This window comes from Musa acuminata, chromosome BXJ2-6, assembly GCF_036884655.1.
Source record: "Musa acuminata AAA Group cultivar baxijiao chromosome BXJ2-6, Cavendish_Baxijiao_AAA, whole genome shotgun sequence".
In the NCBI taxonomy this organism is placed as follows: Eukaryota; Viridiplantae; Streptophyta; class Magnoliopsida; order Zingiberales; family Musaceae; genus Musa; species Musa acuminata.
Window position 1 is genome coordinate 17,334,098 of NC_088343.1, and position 21,867 is coordinate 17,355,964.

The 21,867-nt window shown below is 38.6% G+C and overlaps 3 protein-coding genes across 3 annotated transcripts; 2 read left to right on the plus strand and 1 right to left on the minus strand.

The window, feature by feature from the left end:
* The first annotated feature begins 1,299 nt into the window (after positions 1-1,299).
* Positions 1,300-3,775, plus strand: LOC135615143 (uncharacterized). The gene is made up of 4 exons (XM_065113261.1): positions 1,300-1,699; positions 2,158-2,262; positions 2,369-2,416; positions 3,326-3,775. Exons 1-4 carry the CDS (start codon positions 1,442-1,444, stop codon positions 3,563-3,565), a joined length of 651 nt encoding a protein of 216 aa, XP_064969333.1. The 5' UTR covers positions 1,300-1,441; the 3' UTR covers positions 3,566-3,775.
* Positions 3,776-4,991: 1,216 nt separating this feature from the next.
* On the plus strand, positions 4,992-12,660 carry LOC135615144 (protein transport protein SEC23 A-like). Its single transcript, XM_065113262.1, has 6 exons — positions 4,992-5,319; positions 5,836-6,366; positions 6,654-8,471; positions 11,481-11,597; positions 11,925-11,996; positions 12,157-12,660. The coding sequence occupies exons 2-6, from the start codon at positions 5,893-5,895 to the stop codon at positions 12,292-12,294; spliced, it is 2,619 nt and encodes an 872-aa protein (XP_064969334.1). The 5' UTR covers positions 4,992-5,319; positions 5,836-5,892; the 3' UTR covers positions 12,295-12,660.
* Positions 12,661-12,866: 206 nt separating this feature from the next.
* LOC135615145 (pectin acetylesterase 3-like) lies at positions 12,867-15,779 on the minus strand. Its single transcript, XM_065113263.1, has 12 exons — positions 15,549-15,779; positions 15,353-15,435; positions 15,078-15,207; positions 14,910-14,983; positions 14,733-14,819; positions 14,525-14,649; positions 14,339-14,399; positions 14,166-14,219; positions 14,005-14,082; positions 13,591-13,696; positions 13,377-13,522; positions 12,867-13,017 (listed from the first exon to the last, which is right to left on the minus strand). The coding sequence occupies exons 1-12, from the start codon at positions 15,733-15,735 to the stop codon at positions 12,916-12,918; spliced, it is 1,233 nt and encodes a 410-aa protein (XP_064969335.1). The 5' UTR covers positions 15,736-15,779; the 3' UTR covers positions 12,867-12,915.
* Positions 15,780-21,867: the final 6,088 nt, after the last annotated feature.

The following is a 21,867-nucleotide window of genomic DNA, read 5'->3' on the forward strand; positions in this document are numbered from 1 at the left end:
CAAGGATTCATTTGTACTAAGATAAAAATATATTAATAAATAATATCATCAAAAGAAAAAAAAATTAAATCAATATTTCGAATGAAAAAAATTATATATTTTGTTTGGTGCATTATGATTTTTTTTTTATCATTATATTTACAATCTATAGAAAGAGATGAAAATATTATATTTTAAATAATCAATCAATAAATTGAGTTAGGCTGTTTTTCTAATGACATAATTTTCATCCATGTGAGAGAGACCTATGGAAGTTCTTCTATACATGAAATTCATCCTAGTAATATTCTCATTGAGTCAAAAACAAGTATCATAATAATAATAATTATTATTATTATTATTATTGTATATTCTACACCTGCTAGACTATCTGATATTAAGTACAAGAATATATTAATTATATTCACATATATTTGGTTTTATTGAAACTATACTAAAAAAAAACTTACCCTCTCTGTCTTATCCACTCTGCAAAAGATAAGACTCTTGAAAAAGGTTCCCAAAAGATAATTTAATCTTCACGATACTAAGAGTGTGATTGTTGTTCAAGTGTGAAATAAATCTAGCAGTAAAATGTAGTAAGATTATTTTTGGGGGTATTAAAAAAAAACATATCTAACAGTTTTTGCTTTTCCTCCAAGAATGTTATATTTTTATTTTTATTTTCTCCCCACATAATGTTCCCACATTTAGAATTAATAATATTGATCTCTTTACAGTAGTTTTTCTTTCAGTGAGATAAAAACTTATCCGACATATTAAAACAAATAAAATTACTAATAATAATAATATATTTAGAAATTTTTTAAAAAATAATAAAAATTTTAATTAAAGTTTTTCTTTGTTTAAATAATATTTAAGTATATATTAATATTATAAAATAAAAAAAAAGTATTCGAAAAATTATTTAATATATAGTAATTTCTAAACTACTTTATTATTATTTTATTTTATTTACACTAAAGCAATAAATTAACCAAACCCATGCTCAAATCAAAAACAAAAAAAACAAAAAACAAAAAGAGGAAACACATGTGAGCATTCTGAGGTGGGTGGCAACTGATCTTGCTTTGAGGTTCGTGTAACCAATCAACAGTGAAGACCTTTTCTCCATCAATAGATCGTGTAACCAATCAGTCGTTCAAGGCATTATTCAATACGGTAGGATTGGGATGGGTGTTGGCTTGTCTGTCACGGGCAAGTCCAAGCTTTCTCTGTCCTCTCATGCAAAGTCAACATACATCTTTGAATAGAATGGATGAGTCGACTCTTCTATGTCTCTTCCCGTGTCGGTCTTCTCGAGAGGCAATCGCTTCCCCAACAACCTTCCTCCTCGGAGTAGAAAGCTGAGAGAGATTATTACCTTGACATCTTCGCCTTTTCTCGAGTTCCTGCCGAGATTTATCGTAAGGAAAGAAGAGGGTGTTGGCGACAGGTCGAGATGGGTTCGGAGAGACCCTCGGAGGTGACAGTTCACATCACAGGGTTCGGGCGATTCCTTGGGGTTCCGGAGAACCCCACAGAGGGGATCGTGGCAGGGCTGGAACATTTCATGCAGGAGAAGGGGCTGCCGCAGGGTCTTCGTCTCGGAAGCTGCAGCGTTCTTGAGACTGCTGGAGAAGGGGCACTTGCTCAGCTCTACAGGGTTTTGGAGTCGGCTGTTCCCCAGACCAGCACCGATTCTGGACGAGTTATCTGGGTCAGTTCCCAATTCTTTAGTTCCGTGTGACAACCAACCTCTGAAGCATGTATTACCTTCATCTGCTCCATGTTTGAAGGGAGGGGGGGGGGGGGGTGGGGGTGGGGGGGGGGGAATATCCATCATCATCAAGCTCATTTAACCTGAAAAGAACTTTCTATCCTTGATCTCAGTAGGAAGCATAGATCTACAAGATTGGGACATGTCCTGCTACGATGAACATTTCCCTTGTACAAATCTGATGGTGGCTTGCAAAGGTTTTTGACTCCACAACATTTTCTCGAGTACCTCATATAGGTGTTAGCCAAGTACACTAGGCTCTGTTTTGAGCAACCATTTGTTACTGAACAACCTGTTACATCTCATTTCATCGAATGATCAGCTGTTCTGCTTGGTTCGCTTGAACTAGTAAACTATGTGCAACATGTTGCTCATTTTCTTGTGAACTGGTTTCTCAGGTTCATTTTGGAGTCGATGGAAGTTCATCATGTTTTACTGTCGAGAAACAAGCAGTGAATGAAGCTACTTTTCCTTGTCCAGATGAGTTAGGATGGATGCCGATGGTCATACTCTAACCTTCGAAGGCTGTCTTAGCTTACTGTTATATACTGCATTATCTTAGTATTGTAACAAACATATATGTGAAAATTTTCTTTTTCTGTCTTGCAGATGGTTCCCATCATTGCTTCTGATGGAGGCATTTCACAAGTTCGGCAGGTAAATCGAATATCCCTACCCATCATTAACTAGTATGAACCTTCAAACGGTGGTATTGGATGATTCTGTCAGTCCGAAAGTTCTTCAAAGGGATTTTGACAATTACTTGATGATCTGAGAAAATGCTTCAATTTTAAGTTTTGATTTGCACATTTTTACTTGTACCCTTCTTCCTCAGAGCATTTGTTTAAAGTTCTTCGGTTTTGTCCTCTCGGGATAGATAGACTCAAAACACACTTTTAGGAGAGAAGTTACCTTTGTCGCGTTAATAGACTTTGATTCTCCTACTTTCCGACTAATGTGAAACTAAATGTGACTGAACATTTGAAATGCAAACTCTTTTGTCAGCTTTAAATGCTTATTCTTAGCCAGGAAATATTGCCGAGGATCAGTATCTCTGGAACTCATTGAAGGGGTAGATTTCCTTCTCTGATTGACCATCATTGTATTTGGTTATAGAACTACAACAACTAAGGTAGTTTTAAAGAGACAAACGTAGAGGATATATTGCTTTCACCATTTGCAAAGGAAGCCCTTGTAAGGTGGCTCAAGGATTTGGAAACAAGCTTATGGTGGAGAAGGTAGCAGAGTGATGATGACCATCGATGAACTTTTAATGCATTCGAAGTACATTCATATTCCTTGTATCAAATCTCGTATATTATGATTAGCAGTAACTTCGACTGATGCTGAAGTCACAAGTTGCTTCCTCCTCACTCGAATGTAGCATATATTTTATTGGTTCTGTTACGATACTGTTCTTCTTCTACCTTGAATATTATGTTGTGGCAATTTGACAAAGAAGTTGGTGAAACTTTGCAATGTCATTATCTGGATTTAACTAAAAGCTAAATGCAAAGTATGGTATTTGCTGGCTGCTGAGATTGAGCACTTGGTTGTCGCTCGCAGACTACTCTTCCTGTGGACGACATCGTGAAGGCCTTGGCCAAAACCGGGTACTTAGCGAGGACTTCTCTCGATGCTGGTAGCTTCGTCTGCAACTATGTTTACTACCATTCCCTGTGGTTCGCGGAGCAGCATGGCTTCGACTCCCTCTTCGTGCACATCCCTCCTTTTGAGACCATTCACAAGGAGATTCAGATGAAGTTTGTTGCCTGCCTCCTCGACGTTCTTGCTTCCTTGCCGTAATGCCTCCATCCATCAGAAACCATCGAAAGATCTGCTTTCTCTAAGTTGTGTGAGTGAAACTTAGCTCGAATGTCTGTATTTCTCAATGCTATATCATGTCTCTGCATCAGCGAATAAAAGGCAATTCGGTGGTTGTCTTTATCTTGTTATCTATGTAATGCTATGGTATGTCTAATCCATATTGACGAGCGAATCGAGTCTTTTTACATACATTAGTTTGTCTGATTTGTGAGTGCTAATTATAGATTATCTGATTTTTATATGTTCAAAAATTATATTGAGATCCTGAAATTTTTAACATCATTCCTAAAAATATGATATGTTCGTGTGAAAAATGATACTAAAATAGAGTTAAAAAGATAATTTCATATTGTTATTCTCATCGATATTAATTTCCTCTTTTATAACTTTTTATGAAAATAGTAGTTCAGAAACCAACCGTTTTAATACAAAGCAATTGAATAATAGTCTCATTTCATTTCCTAACAAAACTCCTTTTCTTTTCTCAGTATAAATTTTGAAAATAGTGAAATCGAGATATAAAAGTAAGCTAATTACAAGGATAATCTAATTAGCTCAACTTATCTTCCTTTTGCACTTAGGCAATTAATAATTACCCTGGAAAATATAAAATATGACATACATGTTTATAACCATCTACTAGAAGACAGGTCGTATTACATGAATGATGAATTCTATTGATTTCTTATTGGATATAAATGTGTTACTGTCCGTATAAAATCTGCATGATATGAAATATATATGTTCACATTAAACAAGATTTCGTCCGTCCATTAAAATTTCTTCCTACTACTACTACTACTACTACTAATTAGGAAATGAACTAGAAAATAATATGTCCATTGACAATCTTAAAGTTAGGTTAGGATATTCTCCAAATTTTCTTTGCTTGTGTTGTATATTTCATTGAAGTATCAATAATTTAGTTTGTTTGTATTGGATGTCTCATCGAAGTTTGTATTTTTGATATGACAATATTGATTTAGATTCTAAAGTTATTAGGAAAGATAAATAAAAAAATATATTCTTATTCATGAATAATCCAATGTAACCTCAACAGATTTTAAGATAATAGAAAATCATATAAATATGTGTAAAAAATATATAATTAGAAAAAAATAAATGGTTAAATAGAAATATAAATTTTTATCATTGTTGTTGTATTGTTAGAGGTTTTTTTTTTAGGGATGAAACATAAAAATTTAGTCTTTAAATGTTGGTAAAGTTTTTAGAAAAATAAATAAAATAAAATCACCTGCAATTTTGCCTTTTATGTGAAGCCGTCATAATCTTTTAACGGAGATCAAGTTGACACGTGAGGTTGAGAAACCAAATCTGTTGTCGTGCTCGAGCTTTACCCGTGAAACAGACAAGAGAGGTAGCGTCGTCAGGACAGCGCGTTGAGGTAGGCCTGACCTAAGTAACGCTTGCATCTCTTCTTCTCTCCTTCTTCCGTCCTACCGTTCTTTCCGCTGAAGCGACGAGGATTCCCCCGTTGTCATGTCGAGCGAGAGAGCACGGGGAGATAAATGCGGCGGCAGCGGAGGAGGAGGAGCAGCAGCAGCGGAGATGAATCAATAAATCCATCCGCCTAGATTCCTGATTCTAGAGAGGAACTCCATCCTCTCAGTCGAAGGAGAGGGACGGGGGGTGGCGGTAGAAAAATACTACCGTCTCTCTCCGGTTCGTAGTTCTCCTCCACCGCCCCCATCTTACAGATCGTCGATTACGAGGTACGCACGCACGCGATCTCCACAAATCTACTCTTCTTTCTTAACTCCGATTCGATTTGATTCGATTCGATTGCCGATCCATCCATCTCCGAAACCCTAGAGTGCTCAAACCACCACATCGATCTCATTCCGTATCTTAATATATTATGGACCGAGTCCAATTTCTTGATTCCCTTTTCAGTCTCTCGATGCAAGTACGATCAGCGGTCGACCAATCGTCGGCAGGCAGCAATTCCTTTCTTCAAATCCGTATCTTGTTTTCCCCTTCCTTTTCCCTTCTTGCTCCTATACTGATATCTTAGTTCCTGTGGGTTGCCTTATTTCTCCTCGTAAATAAGTAGGATGCGACATTTTGAGGTTTCAGATCGATAGATTTGTCGTCCACGTTCAGGAATTGGACTAGGAATGCGTTTGTTTGTTTCTTCTTCGGAAGTGGGAGTTCTGAAAGCCCTTTGGGAATCAGTCATATACGTTTTGTTCATCAGATGTAATCGTTTCCTTCCTTCCTGTTGACAGATAGAATTACGATTGTACTCTGGTACTCTATCAAGGAAGTGAGTGGGTTGAGCACAAATGGATACTCCAACACGGCCACCTCCTCCTCCCGGCTCCTCTGCAGCGGTTGCTTCTCCTAACACCCCGACACCTCGCCCTGAGCGGCGGCCTACACCCCCTGCGTTCTCCTCCCCATTATCAGCAAGATTTTCGCCTCAGATACCCCAGCAAGACCGGCTGCCTCTGTCATCGTCACGGACGCCTGGCTCGCTGTCATCAGGTGAAGGAGTTCATCATACCAGTAGTCCAGTTCCTCAGTTCAGCACTCCTCCTGGCCCACCTATCTTCTCCTCGCCCTTGCGGCCTGCAGCTGTGCCTTTCCAAGCATCACCGGCAACTCCTCAGCCAGTAGCTTTCTCATGGGGCTCATCTTTGCCCACCTCTTCTTCACCTCCTTATTCTAACGGATCCAGTGAGCTGCCACTGCATCACTCTGCTGATGTTGATGAGTCTACGCTTGAGTCCCCGTATGTGCTTTTTTCTGCTCACAAGGTACTATTTCTTGTTTTCTCTTTCTTGTGATATTATGAATCAAACTGTCTTGCTAGAATAATTCATTTCAGTCATAACCTGATTTTTCTTTCACATCTCTTCAACTTTGTGCTTAATCCTATGCATTATTTCTTAAGTTAATGCTGTTGGAAGTTGTATTGGTTTGCTCATCATAACACTTTGCAAAACTACTTTGAAAATCCCATCTTCCATCAGCTTAAAGATCCTTCATATCTCATGCAGTGTTGGGTAACTTCTTATACTGCAAGCATTGATTTGCGTTACAGGTGTTGAAACGTAAAAAACTAGCAAATGTGCCAAGCTTGGGATTTGGAGCTTTGGTCTCCCCTGGAAGAGAAATTGCACCTGGTCCTGAGGTTTTACACCATGAACCTCACCGGTGCCAAACTTGTGGAGCTTATTCAAACCTTTACTGTGAAATTTTGGTTGGATCCGGACAGTGGCAATGTGTAATTTGTAAGAATTTGAACAGCAGTAATGGGGAATATATAGCTCCCAGTAAGGAAGACCTTCGGCACTGGCCTGAGCTCTCTTCCTCAGCTATTGACTATGTTCAGAATGGAAATAGGCCAGGGTTTGTTCCAGTTTCTGACACAAGAATTACTGCACCTATATTTCTTGTCATTGATGAATGCTTGGATGAAGCACACCTCCAGCATCTGCAAGGTTCTTTGCATGCTTTTGCGGATTCTCTTCCCCCTACTATGAGACTTGGTATCATTACGTATGGACGAAGCGTGTCAGTATTTGATTTTTCAGAGGGATCAGTGGCATCGGCTGATGTACTACCAGGTGACAAGTCACCCAGCCAAGAATCTCTAAAAGCTCTGTTATATGGCACTGGCATCTATTTGTCGCCTGTACATGCTTCACTTCCTGTGGTGCACACGATATTTTCATCTCTAAGACCATACAAACTCAACTTGCCTGAAGCATCTCGAGACCGATGCCTTGGTACAGCAGTGGAGGTTGCTCTAGCAATAATTCGAGGACCATCTGCTGATAGGACACGTGGAATTATCAAAAGATCAGGAGGCAACTGCAGAGTCTTGGTGTGTTCTGGTGGTCCCAATACTTATGGACCTGGATCGGTTCCACATTCATTTTCTCATCCGAATTATGCATACATGGAGAAGACAGCTATGAAATGGATGGATCATCTTGGTCAAGAGGCACTTCGGCATAACACTACGGTGGATATTCTTTGTGCTGGAACTTGTCCAGTGAGAATTCCCATTCTGCAGCCTCTAGCAAAAAGCTCTGGTGGCGTGCTGATACTTCATGATGACTTTGGAGAGGCATTTGGTGTTAATTTGCAAAGAGCATCTTCCAGGGCAGCTGGTTCGCACGGTTTGTTTGAGATTCGCTGTTCTGATGATATTCTTGTGACTCAAGTTATTGGGCCAGGAGAAGAGGCAGCAGTTGATTCTCATGAAACATTTAAAAGAGACTCATCTTTTTGCATTCAGATGCATAGCGTTGAAGAAACACAGAGCTTTGCGCTGTCTATGGAAACTAAAGGTGATATTAAGAATGACTATGTTTATTTCCAGTTTGCAGTTCGTTATTCGAATATTTATCACACAGACATTTCTAGAGTGATTACTGTGAGGTTACCTACCGTGGATAGTGTGTCCATGTATCTCCGGAGCATACAGGAAAATGCTGCTGCAGTTCTTATTGCTAAGAGGACTCTCTTGCATGCAAAAACTTTTTCTGATGCTATAGATATGAGACTTACAGTAGATGAGAGAGTTAAGGACATCGCTGTAAAGTATGGTTCTCAACTACCCAAATCTAGGCTTTATCGGTTTCCTCAGGAGTTATCAACTCTGCCTGAAAGCTTATTTCATCTGAGAAGGGGACCACTATTAGGAAATATTGTTGGTCATGAGGATGAAAGATCTGTCTTAAGAAATTTGTTTCTGAATGCATCATTTGATTTGTCTCTTCGGATGTTGGCCCCACGTTGTCTAATGCATCGAGAAGGAGGTACTTTTGAGGAGCTACCAGCATATGACCTTGCCATGCAGTCGAATGTGGCTGTGGTGCTTGACCATGGAACAGAGATATTCATATGGTTGGTAAGTCACCTTCAGCACCATCTTTGCTATGCTAGATAAGCTAAATTGTACTTATTGAGAATCATAAATATCTGTTTGAACTTTCTAAATCTTTGCTGCATCGTGTTTTATTATTTACCATTTTTTTATTTTTGACATTGTTTGTGTTTCTTTATGTGAAAATATCTAAAAGGTATAATTGTTATCTACATTTTTTAGATATTTTCTGTAGTTTTAATTCCATAATCGGTTGACGTGAAACTCTTTCACCCCTTTTTCAAAGAGAGACATGTTGACTTTTGATGGATCATCTATAACATGATTAATTTTTTTGCTCTCTCCTGATCCCCATTCCAGCATTCTTGACATTGGTGATCTCTTAAGGGGAATCTCCAAGAATCTTTCCGTGGTTTTGTGAATGAGCCTAATCTCTGAAGCACTAATATAGGTCGATGCAGTGTAGCTTTCAGTGTTACCTCCATTCAAATGTTTCAAAAGGCCCTTGCCTTCATCTCTATCTTAATCATGCAAATTAAGCATTCATCTTAAGTTGATTAACTTAAGTTAATTGAAAAGGGTATCTTTGTTTTTGATCAACTTGATTAATTTAAGTTGAAATTCTAATCTGCATATTGAGCTATTCAAGATTAATTCGTGCTCAAATCAGAGTTTGCATGATCCATGAGACTTGTTTGAAAACCCTGATTTTCTTGGATTTGCTGGACATGGAACTTTGTTCAAATTGATCAGAAATTGGTTGGAGTAATCGGCCATGGTAAATCCTGGCTGACTGCTGATTATGCCCCTTGTCAGGTCTATTCTGGGCAGTTTGAGTTGATCCTGATCAATTTCTGATGATTTCAATATTATAAATAATGGAAAGACATATTATTATCTGACTTGTCTGATTTTCATGCTGATCTTAATCATGTGAGCTTTTGCTTGTAGTTAAGCCACTCAAGCAGTCAAATAGGGAAAGATAAGTACATACAAGGTTCTAATTTTCTATTTTCCTTTATCTAGGAATGTTTTCTCATCTCCATTATTTTCTTCTAATTGTAGTCTTTGAGACCAAAAAAATCTAGAATCATATACGACTGTCATTGTGTACACATATATGTATGTGTTGCATATATAAATATATTACACTCAGGCATCACTGTACCTTATGGAGTTTGTTTGAGCCAAGGGTCTTTCAAGCTTAAGTTAAATCTGATTTCAAGAGTCTAAGATTTGTTAATTTGTTCTGTTGTTGAGCCTGTTTGATATATTTTTTGAGTTGAAAATTAGCTTTCCATGCCAATTGCTAGTCTAATGCTGCGTTAATTTGACCATTTGATTATTGTGATAATCAATATTTCAGGCGTTCGTTGATATAAGACAGGAAGCTAGTTATATTTTATATCTTCCTCAATGTGTGTTAATCATATTACATGGCCTATGTTACTCGTCTATCTATTGATATATCCAGAATGTGTTATAAGATTAGATGTCATCTAAATTTTTACGTAGCTTTAGACTGGATCTTTGCATCCAAATAAGATCTAAGATACTCCTTGTGGTCAGTGTAATAAAGCATAATTGCATTTTGTAGTGTGAATCTCCACTCTTTTGTTGCCTAAATGTGATGTTGTTGGAGTCACATCTATTAGTCTGTGCAATGACATGCATCTTTGAAGATGTTTTATGCAATCATATTATCATTGAAGCAAGATGATTATAGATTCACTTTGAACATCAGCAATATTTGAAGCAGTTAGAAACTGTTTGTAGAACTGGCGGTTATCTTCTGTTTTGAATGATATTCTCAGATTGTAGTTTTGGGGAAAACCAGGCCGATCCTAGCTACCATGTCATGATTGTAAAAACAAATGTCATGGAGGAAACATGAAGAGGATCTCAGATTGTAGTTATTGAAGCTTTCTTTCACACTCATCTTGATTTTGTTCATGTTTACAGTGCCTGCTTGAGCCACCTGACATTCTGATCATCATTCCATGGTGGTTTGCCTTGGTGAATCTTTTCCTTTGCTTCTGACAATTATCCTCCCAGATCTTCTAACTACTCCGTGAAACACATTGCCTCCCTTCTGCTTTAATAGTAATTCTTTTGTTCCCTTGAATTTTAAACAGATAATGACAATCATATATTTGTCAGATTGGTTCTGACAAGGATCCCTGTTGATTTTAAACACTTGCCAGAATTTTAAGTTTCTGCAACAACAATGAGTTCTTGTCTAGTCAATTTTTTCCACTGGTAAAAAAGGCCTTGTGGCTCTGTTGGTTTGAAATAAGAACAAAAGTGAAATTTTGCAGTGTCTCTTTATAACCTTGCTAACAATTAAGAGAGACTTGTTCTACAGTAAACATGTGATTCTAACAAGTAATTTTACTGTTAGTGTCCCCTAGTTCTTTCTAAACATCTGATTCTACAAAGTATTTTACCGTTAATTTTTTATAATTCTTTCTATCCTGTATTCTCACACTATGTGGTCACCTATCAGAGAGATCACATAGTAGTCCATCATTGCATTACCCTGCTCTTTTTCAACACTTTGTTTTCAACTAAATTTGTACATGTTGCAGTATGCATATATTATTTCAGCTATGACCCTTGTTTTTTCCAATATTTTGTGACATAATCATCCTATGAAGTATGAATATCAAATTGTTGTCAACAACTTCTTACTTGCTGCTGAGTCTGTAATCCTGAAAAGAAGAGAAAAGTTTTGCTTCTAAGTTCACATTTTGATGCCTTCGTAATCCACTCGGTGGCCATAAGTGCTTATAATTGTCAACATCTCTTGACATGTTATTTTGTTGATTTCTTTTTCTCACTTCCTTCTTTTCTATTAATACAAATGCACATTTCAAGCTTCTAAATGTGCACCTTTCAAGCTAGTCTATTTGCATTCTTATGTATGTGCTAATTTACTTTTTACTGTTTTGCAAAAAATATTGGTTTGCATGTTGCTTTGAAGATTACAGTGCTTTCTGCCTCAGTAAGTGATTGAATATTTATCATTTTCAGGGTGCTGAGCTTGCAGCTCAAGAAGGAAAAAGTGCAGCTGCCTTAGCAGCATGCAGAACATTGGCAGAGGAGCTGACCGAACACCGTTTTCCAGCTCCTCGGATCCTTGCATTCAAAGTCTGTTTTCTCCACATGTTTATCGGTTTAGTGTTATTACTTCATGAAACTGTTTCGCCTACCCAAATGCTCTTCGTCTTTTCCCATTATCTCATTTATGAGAGCTTTCAATATGATTAAATGGACTATTACTTGTTGCCATTTATTTTATTGAACATGCTCCGATCTATATTTACAAATGAAAATATTATCACATGACATGATGATAAGTTATATTTTATGTAGATGCTGAATTGATTTTGGTTCTTTTAAAATTTCCAGCAAGTTTATTTATTTATTTTTCAGATACAAGTGATTTATATTTCTGATATGCTTGGTCTGACACAGGAGGGGAGCTCTCAGGCTCGTTATTTTGTTTCTCGTTTGATTCCAGCACACAAGGATCCTCCTTATGAGCAGGTATGGGTTCAATTTTTCAAGAAGGCTCCATTACGGAAGAAATACAATACATAGTTGAAATATATTACTATTATCATTTGGTTCGAGGTGCAATGTTATCGATCAGGATTAGTTTATGATGGTTTGTTTAGTAACCACAGTGCATGCTTTGCTGAACCAGGAGGCAAGATTCCCGCAACTACGCACACTTACTCCAGAACAACGGACAAGGCTAAAAAGCAGTTTCCTCCATTTTGATGATTACAGTTTTTGTGAGTGGATGAGAAGCCTGAAACTGGTACCCCCGGAACCTAGCTAAATCGTCAACGTTGTCAACAATACGAGGCTTTAGATGATTCTTTCTGATTCCACGGGGACTCCATGGTCATTCAAGTTGCTACATCGGATACCTTGAAACATAATGACTCCAGTTCCCAGGAATATTTTGATGATGATAGTTGTTTTGACTTCCTGTTGGAACTGAAGACCAGGTTTCTGACAGATTTTGCTATATAGTTCTTCTGACTGTTGCCTGTTGTTCCCATATAGATTAAAATTCTCCGAAGCTGTTTCATAGGTGTGAGATTTTATAGTACGATAAATCTGCTTATCTGATTCAACATTCATGACATTTTAGCTTCCGAAATTTCTAAAAGCAATAAGATTTTCGATTTTTGTCGGTGAATATTTGCACCACAACAATAACCAGTAGGTCTAGTAAATCTCTGTAAACATAGTACGACAGATATAATAACTCAGGAATTATTGTTTCCTGTTGTTATAAATAATTGATGAAATGTGCACAAGGAGTGTTGTGTTATCTATTGTGGTTAGCGGACTTGTATTTGCTGCTTTGTTATTCTAATGGTCTACGTGAGAGAACTAATCAAATGATTGGTGTTTCTGACCCCACAAGATAATCAATCACATTCGCGTTGCGTTAAATGAGATGGTGGCAAGTTTTGTCGCAAGGGTATGCGCAGTCGATTGCCTTTTCTTGGGATCGCTCGAAGTACCAGTCGCCGACCGATGTTGCAATTCTCTGCACAGGAAAGCGATTAGATGGGTGTGTGAGAGTCTTCTATGCTTAGACAATAATACTATAGAGGTTGTAAAAAATTCATCATTCTCATATAATTATACGTGTTTTGCATTGGTAAGTTGACGAGATGGGATTCCATCCCATGATCTCAGGATGGATTTATATCAAAGAAAAATTTAATGGGATGAGGTTGGTTGGAATCATCATGATGCCAAATATGTATGTAGGTAATCGCAAGACAAAATAGACTCTGATGGTGAAGCGTAGGTCTTGTATAAAATGCTTTCTCAATGTCGAAGATACTCAATTTGAAATAGAAATAGAAATAGATAGATAAATGAGATAGAAACAACACACACCTTCTTTCCGATGGTTGGAGAATCATCTGCGTACCATGTATCTTGATTGTACGATTGACAGTGGGCGAAACATGAATTAATAAACAGTCCATTTTTGCTGGACGTAGAGAATCCTCGTAAAGCATTAATCATTTCGTTCCTGAATCCTATTGACAGAAGAATAGTCTTAATGATGATAATTCTCATCAAACATCAATCAAAGTGGTATGTGCACCTTGCAGAAACTGGATTTGCTTCGAGTCACATTTCGTGTGGTTGAACTTGCATCCGTTCCAAGATCCCGCAGGATCAGCCTTGCCGGGGGCTAAGCTTTTCTGAATCTAAGAATAACAAAAACAAGGAATGAGGAGTTTTTCTTACCCAATTTATTTCCAAGGTGGAGATGATGATGATGATGATGATGATGAGTCTAATATCATTTAATTTGAGCTTAAGCATTATAACTCAAATAGTTCAGGTTCAATATCATTAATGAGACAAATTATCACATCGAATCTAGTAATGACAAATAGTATATCGTACAACATGATTCTACTATCATTACTAGAACCTTAATGACTGACTCATTTATACTATCCAGCCGTGTCTAATAACGACACTAACTTTTAAATCCGAAACATAAACACACCTGCCATACATCATACGCCGCATTCAAAAGAAAAGTCGGAGTCGTGATATCAGGCACTCTGTTCTGCGGGAAGAAGCACTGCAACAAATTTCAAGAAAGAAACAAATCATCACCAACTCGTCCACTCTTGTAGATCCATCTCACCGGGGAAGAAAGCCTACCGAGGTTGCATCCATCCGAGAAGTACAAGACTTGGGCAAGCTGTTCGCCACTCCCTTTACAACGACGGGAGTTTTGCACAGGCAAAACAAGGAAGACGTCAGAATTATTAAGTGGCTAATAAAGCTCGTGATTTATACAAATTATTCGAGTACAGCCAGATCGAGTAGCTTACATGCAGATTCACGACTCCCTCGTAGAAGGATCGTAGGGAACGTCCACCACCAACATCGACGCTGAATTCATAAAGAGACGAGTATTACACAGTCAGTCAATCAACACACAGGCATTTTAGCAAACAAAATGATGGATGTCGGGCAGAGCTTGCACGCATGCAAATACAGGAGGAAGCATGTCTTACGCATCAAGGAAAAAGCCACCATCAGCTAGGCACTTGACTTTGGTGCTTTGTGGAAACAATGCTCGGAACTCGTCGCAGTGGAGTATGGATGACAAACCCCCAGCGGAGCAACCAGAAAGCAGGGCCTGCAGTAGGCATTACATGAGTGGTCGATGGAATTCCAGAGAAGAAGAAGAAGAAGAAGAAGAAGAAGAAGAAGAAGGAATACCTGTTTGGCCGAACGCATTCCTTTTGACATGAGGTCTTCCATGACAACTGACCAGATCCGTTGACCTCGGAAATAAAGGTTATTTTTCTGTCATTTAGTTGCTGATCAGTAGTACACGAAGGAGCTATTTTTGGCACGAGAAGAAGAGACCAACACATCTCAAGTAATCTTACTCACCGCATCGTAACCCTCACCAGTGAACGATGCACCATCGCAATAACGAACAATAACTCTGTTCCAGTTGTAGAAGTCTGTGACATATCAAAACCATCAAGCGAACTTTGAGCAAACAGATGGTTTCGCAGAGAGAGACACACAGAAAAGAAAAGAATCCATTAATTCTACCAGGGTTTTCTTCCGGCTTGTTGCTAGATATCCCAAAAAACTGTATCTGTTTCTCCATGTAATTTGAGGAGCCACGCATGGTGTTCTTGGAGAATCTGCATGTGGCGGCATTGTTGCACCAGCCTCCTCCCTACGTTGTTCACAAAGTGTTGCATTCTACGTTCCATTAATTTCATGACGATCGTTGTTCTCTCCATATAAATAATACAATCCATCCAAAAGTCAAATGACAGCATCAATTAAAGATAAACAATTTCATATGTGAGTTTTCTCACCTCCAAGTTCACTAGCCAACTATCTGCACCTGATCCAAAACCTGGATGTAGATGGTAGCCAGGAACAGTGCCATCCAAACAGACTGCACACATCATGAATTTGTCGGAACACAAGAATAATGTACGGAAGCACAACATGGGGACAAATTTGTCGGAGACGGGGGGAGGAGGTAGCAAACTAGAAATGATGAATTACCAGCTCCTTTGGCAGCAGCAGATGGAATGAGCGTGAGATTCACGAGGAGAGGAGCGCCCGAGGGAGCCACACCGCTCTTGACGGTGCCGGACCCGCCGGGCCTCTTCCGCAACTGGTAGCCCGCAACAACGCCCGTTGCAGTTAGCAACCCGAGAAGACAAAGGAGGAGAACCCGGATGGCCTTCATTCTTTTGTGTTCTTGTTCGCTTCCCTCTTTTCGTGTCCCAGCAAGACGTGAATCGAGCGCAAGGCAAGAGAGAGATAAGAAGTCTCGACATATATACACGGCAGGGTGGACGGATGAGTTGATCGTAATGAATCAAATGGCAGGTTTCGTTTAGCTTTATGTGTTTGGCATATCTTCATTTCCCTATCAATGGATGGACTTATGGAATGGTCTTGTGCAAAAGTTACCTTGGCTTTCTATTTCTGGCGTAGTGTCAGAAGGAAGGAGATGGGGTGGGGGGATGAACGCTAGCTCTGCTAGGCCGGTGGATTCAGTGACTCTGGCTTCCTAGCTGGGAAAGCAATGAAATGAAATGAAATGAAATGAAATGGTTGACTCCCTGAGGGAATTGGATTTGTGAGATTCGTGCGGATTCCTACTACGCAGTATTCCCCATGGTTTCCATTTCCACGGACAGGAGCCAAGACTGCAGAGCTGAGGGAAGGAGGAAGGTTTGTTCTCGTGACAGTCAAACAGAAGCTGGCAGCCAAATGCAGGCACCTGCTCTGCACTGCTCTTCTCTGCTTATGCAGACAAATGCTCCAGAACAACCTTTGAAGAAACCCTTTTTAGTTTTTGTCGCTCCTGCTAAGCTTGACTGTAGGAGGGACCATCATGGTATCTTAAAAGACTCCACCATTTTTATTGCTGTCAAAGAATCTTTATAACTATAATGCAGCTGAGCAACATGGCCTATTATGCATCTTCGAACATATTTATTTTGTACAATCCTATTATCATTGTAGATACACATTGTACATCGTGATTTATTTGACGAACTGGGGTATCTTCTGTGTGTTTTTCGAACAAAAGGAAAAAAATTGTATTAAATCAGATCACTGTGGAACAAAGAGGAGCAGAGAAGGAGAAGAAGGGAATCTGTCATAGGAAGCTAACTGATGGCAGGTAACATTGGAAGAACGAGGTAGGTGGGACACTTACACTACCTTCAGTTTGTCAGGACAAAAAAAAAAAAAAGAGTAGAATATCACATAGAATAGACATCATCAGCCAAGGGATATGAATGACAAAATTCACAATGGACAACGCTGACGGATCGATACCTACCTGATAAGACCCTACGATCTTATCATGGGAGAAAAGGGAGAAAAAAGGAATGATCATTTCGAGAGGATTGACCTCCTTGATCATTTCGAGAGGATCGACCTCTTAGGATTTTGTCAAAAGACTGAATAATAATATTTTATTATCTCTCAAGAAAAACGGTTATATCATCACTATTATAGAGTTCCACCCAGAGTCTATCAGGACTTGAACTCCAATAATAAATAAATATTAAATAAATCTTTATATGAATTTAACTGAACTAAACAAACTCAATAAATAACTGAACTAAACAGACTCAATAAATATTATTCAAAAATTCCACATCGAGATCTGAAATTGTTCGATCCTACCATCTACTGTGTCATGAATGTTACCTTTGCTGTGATCACGGAGTAGGATTCTACACATATTTGAGCGGCAAAGGACAACTAGAGATTGACATAAGTGGCACTAAGCGTATGGACATGGTAGAAGGTGAGGAAGTCAATGCATGCAGTCACATGGAGAGGCAGAAAAAACCTAGAAAGTCACACATCAAATTACCAGATGAAGCTGCCCTAGGCAACCTTTTTTTTTGTTTTTTGTTTTTTGTTCTTTGTTCCTTCCTCCACTCTTCATCTCCTTTTGTGTACAGTTCCTTGGACGATTAAACTCTTGGTTCGATGGTGCATATGATCCTGGATAATCATTCTGTGAGTTTTACTAGATGTGTAGTGATTTTGCCAATTCCAATCCATAAGTGAGAAAGATGGAGGGATCAGCAGGCTTGAGCCCTTCGAGCAATGCCACAGCTTCAGCCATTAGATGCTTTGCAGGGATCTCCACCAAACCAGAGTGGGACTGAAGTGGTGGGGCTTTGGATGCAGTAACCAGTCCCTGCAGCAACATCAACAGCACAAATGAGCCATCAAAAGTCAAGTAGAAACCAAAACTTACCTGTTGTTCCTCTAGGCAGTCATCTGAATTCCACACAGAACTCTCAAAGAAATCATTAGCAGTAAACAGGATTTTCCTCAGGAGTGAGGAGACGATGTCAGAGTGGTTGCAAAACTTTGTCATTTCGGTTGTTCCAAAAAAGCCAAAAGAAATAAGGTTGACAAGTCTATCGTGGATGGGCTTCCCGAGAGAAGAAGCCTCTCCGTGGGACCAAGAAGAGAGAAAGTGAAAGCTAAAGTGGAGGTACTGCTTGCTGCATTCGAAAAGGAAATGAGTGGAGTCCGAAAACAGATGACAGATGTAACAAAGGGTTTTGTTGACGATGCAAGATGTTTGAGATGTAGTGGATAACCGATTCTAAGAAGGTTTTCACAGGAACATTTTTATTTTGGGAGTAATAGAAAGACTTCAACCTTCCAGGAGGTGTGTAGCATTTGAAAAGGAATCTGTAAACACTGTTTACTGTTGCACAGCCCGAGGGGGTACATGATCATGCCCAAGAATCATCATCGAAATGTAAGAGGAGAGGGTAAAATAGGGTTTCCAAGAGTCTTCAATTTCAATGGGAGCTGATTGTTAGATCAGAGACGGCTATATGAATGTTCCTATCAAGCGCTCTCACAAACGTAGATAATCTATTTGTTTATGCGAATGTTATCTAATCAAGATTTATTCTTGATAGGATAAATTTAGCACCATCCAGCTTTCTCTGACTAAAAATAATAAACGTATGAACAAGTGAATATTAATAACGGCACATCTCAACTGACACCTCAGTAGAGACCCATGCATTCATGACAGATAGTAAGCCACCTATTATGCTTTAGAGTAAGGGGGCCTTGGCTAAAGCGATATATAAAAGTGACGAGATAGTCCTGCGGATCGAAATAATCAACCTAGAATATATGAACCACCCGCTTAATATCGTCGGATGCTAATAACCTATAGACGGTCAATCCTCAGAGAGGTATAAAAACTACTGTCGTGTAGACGCTAAGTGTTAGGATCGTAAAAGTACTAAGAGAGGGGGGGAGGGTGTGAATTAGTACTTTCGAAAAGTTGAAACGAATTAAAAATTTATTTGATCAAACCCATATTAGAAATGCATTTAACTTGAAAAGTGAGTAAAGGTAGTAAATAATTAAATCAGTAAGCAATAAGGATGAAAAGTACAAAGGAAATGCACACTAGATTTATAGTGGTTCGGTCGTCGTGACCTATGTCCACTATTGATTCCTCCTTCGTCGAGGCCACTAGATCTTCTTACAATAGACGAAAATCAACCACCCTTGTTACAACTTTTTTCTCCATTTTATAGGTTTAGGAGAGAATCTTTATAATTTTTTTTTAAAGTGACCCTCACTCGACTTAGAAGCTAAAGGAGGAAAGAACTCAAGAATTTCAACAAAGTTTGCACACTTATAATTACAAGTTTTTCATGCTCTTTTCTTGCTATCTCAAGCATGAATGAGTGAGGTATTTATAGGCCCCAAATAGCTTCAAAAATGAAGCTAAAAAATTTTATCCCCGAGTTTTCGGGGTACTAAAGGTACTATCACTAGTGCTGGGTGGTACCATCACCGGTTTGAGTGGTACCATCGCCAGTTTGAATGGTACCATCACTTAACACATTCTTGAAGACTATGTACTAGTAGTACTATTGCTAATCTAGGTGGTACCACCACCAATCTGGGCGGTACCATCGCTTGACGCTAGTAGTACCACCGCTGGGTTTTTCGAAAATGTACACTCCGTACATTCCAGCTCATAGGCAGTTCAACCGCTTAGTCTGGTGGTGCTATTAATTGACCCAACTTTATGTCATTGAATTTGCCTTCCATTAAGCCCGATTTATCTCTAATTTAGGCCCAATGGGCCCTTAATTAAGTTGATATAGTTATACCCAAATCTAACTCAATTAGACATCTAAACTACTTCGATCGAGAATTAATAATTTATAATTATGAAGCATGTTGTCTGACATGTCATTATTCTTCTAGCACTTCATTCGAATCTCTAGTGCATCATCCTTTCCTTTGGCATATTGTCCAATCTATCGGTATATTGACTCCCGTAATATTCGATCTTAGCACAATATCTGATCCTTCCAGCCTGATGCCCAATCTCTGACTTCGACCCAATGTCTGATTCTCCTACTTCAATTGATTTGATATTTCATGATCGAAGTTATTCCTATATCACCTTTCTCAAAGACAGATTAGATCATAAATTTATTAATTGATTTCATAATCAAAATCCGAGATTCAAGCAAAAAACAGGTAGTATCATATCTACTCTCTACTCTTTTATTTATACAACTCATGGTATTTTTCTCCCCCTCTGTCTTGTATTGACTTAAGCATTGAAAAAGTCAAGTTGCGAAGCCCCCGGTGCAGACCTATTGTGTAGGACTACCGGCATACTAGTCATAAGTGTTTTGCAAACCAATCACGTGAGTGATGGTATGTGTGACTTAACACGTAGTCTTTTTTTTTATTATTATTATTTGATATTTTATCACTTTATATTACTTGTTGGGTATATATATATATATATATATATATATATATATATATATATATATATATATATATATATATATATATATAGTGATGTCCATGAATTTGTGTATTGGGAATCAGATTGTGATGAGATCACGATAATGAGATCAATTTGTATTTAAACACAAACCCTAAATAATCCTGGTCATAAGTTACTTGAGAGGGATATCGAGATAACTAGACAAACTAGTGTACTATATACCCATATATATGATGGAGGTAGCTAGTCTTATAGTTACTCATGTGGAGACACTAGAGATACAGTGTAGGTGCTCATTTGAGAATGAGTTCACTGATTAATCCGCTCACGGAGTATTGGATGGTTAATGATACATCATTGTCATATAGTGATTTCGTTATCCCAATGGTGTACCTAGTCCATAGACTTGAGACACCAAGGATGTCCTGTATGAGTGCTTCACTCTTTGATATTAGACGTATAAGTTTAGATATTCTAGATATAGCACAATCGATCATCGGGAGTGGCAGTCAATCTTACGAGGGCTATTGAGTGTCGATAGAGGATTATCCACTCTCGGTATCATGAGAGAAATATCCCATATGCTCTTGCTTAGACAAATCCTTGGCTAGGGTCATTCAAATTGAGAGAGAAAGAGTCCTTCGAGAGAATCCGATTAGAACGAGACTCGAGTAGAAACCGTATGGGTCTGATAGCACTATACTCGATATATAGTCTCTGAGATATTAGATGGATAAGGGACTATATGTATATAGTAACTAAGGATAGACAAGTCCAATGGATTGAATTTTCCTGTATCGTTTAGGGACTGTGACATAGTGGCATAGTACATCTGCAATCAATGAGTCGAGTGAATTATTATGAAAATAATAATTCATTGAGCTAGAAGGAGTTCTAACATGTATGACTCATGACCAGCTTGATATTAGGCCTAGAGGGTCACACATATATGGTAGACATTGCGATGAGTAGAGGTTCGGATATGAGATATCCGTTGGAGCTCCTATCTTATTGGATATCCAATAAGCCCATGAATTATTGGATCCTATGGATGAGATCTAATAAGAGTCAGTGAGAGATTATTGGATAGAGATGCATTAATCTAAGAGGCTTGGGTAGTTGGGTGGAGATCCAATACCCAATAGGGCAGGATCCATTAGGGTTAAATTGATAGGAAACCATTATAAATAGGAGGGAACCAAAGGTTCATAGGCTAGAGCTTTTCTGGATTGCCATCTCATATTCTCCTCTCCCATTCTCCTCCTTATAAAGGAGGCATAGAGATTTGAGGAGCATCATCGCAGTCCCATTGTGTGGATCACCGCTAGAGAGGAGGACACTTCATCTCCTTCACCCTCTCCTAGAGATCTATAGGGATTCAGGGATATACGATCTCCCTAGGTAATACAATCTTTAATAAACGCAGTTTTAAGTTTTGTAAATTTTGTGCACCAATCTTCGCATGACGATAAACACATCTTTGAAAAGTTTGGGGATTTTGTTTTATGTTCGTTCACTGCTCATGTGATGTCGTCCCTTAGATTTCCC

Coding starts and splice junctions, on each gene's coding strand:
- LOC135615144 (XM_065113262.1), top strand. CDS start 5,893: ATGGATACTCCAACACGGCCACCTCCTCCTCCCGGCTCCTCTGCAGCG. Junction 8,472..11,480: donor CAGAGATATTCATATGGTTG/GTAAGTCACCTT, acceptor TATCATTTTCAG/GGTGCTGAGCTTGCAGCTCA. Junction 11,997..12,156: donor AGGATCCTCCTTATGAGCAG/GTATGGGTTCAA, acceptor TTGCTGAACCAG/GAGGCAAGATTCCCGCAACT.
- LOC135615143 (XM_065113261.1), top strand. CDS start 1,442: ATGGGTTCGGAGAGACCCTCGGAGGTGACAGTTCACATCACAGGGTTC. Junction 1,700..2,157: donor ATTCTGGACGAGTTATCTGG/GTCAGTTCCCAA, acceptor CTGGTTTCTCAG/GTTCATTTTGGAGTCGATGG. Junction 2,417..3,325: donor GCATTTCACAAGTTCGGCAG/GTAAATCGAATA, acceptor TGTCGCTCGCAG/ACTACTCTTCCTGTGGACGA.
- LOC135615145 (XM_065113263.1), bottom strand. CDS start 15,735: ATGAAGGCCATCCGGGTTCTCCTCCTTTGTCTTCTCGGGTTGCTAACT. Junction 15,436..15,548: donor TGCTGCTGCCAAAGGAGCTG/GTAATTCATCAT, acceptor TGATGTGTGCAG/TCTGTTTGGATGGCACTGTT. Junction 14,220..14,338: donor AGGGAGTCGTGAATCTGCAT/GTAAGCTACTCG, acceptor GTCGTTGTAAAG/GGAGTGGCGAACAGCTTGCC.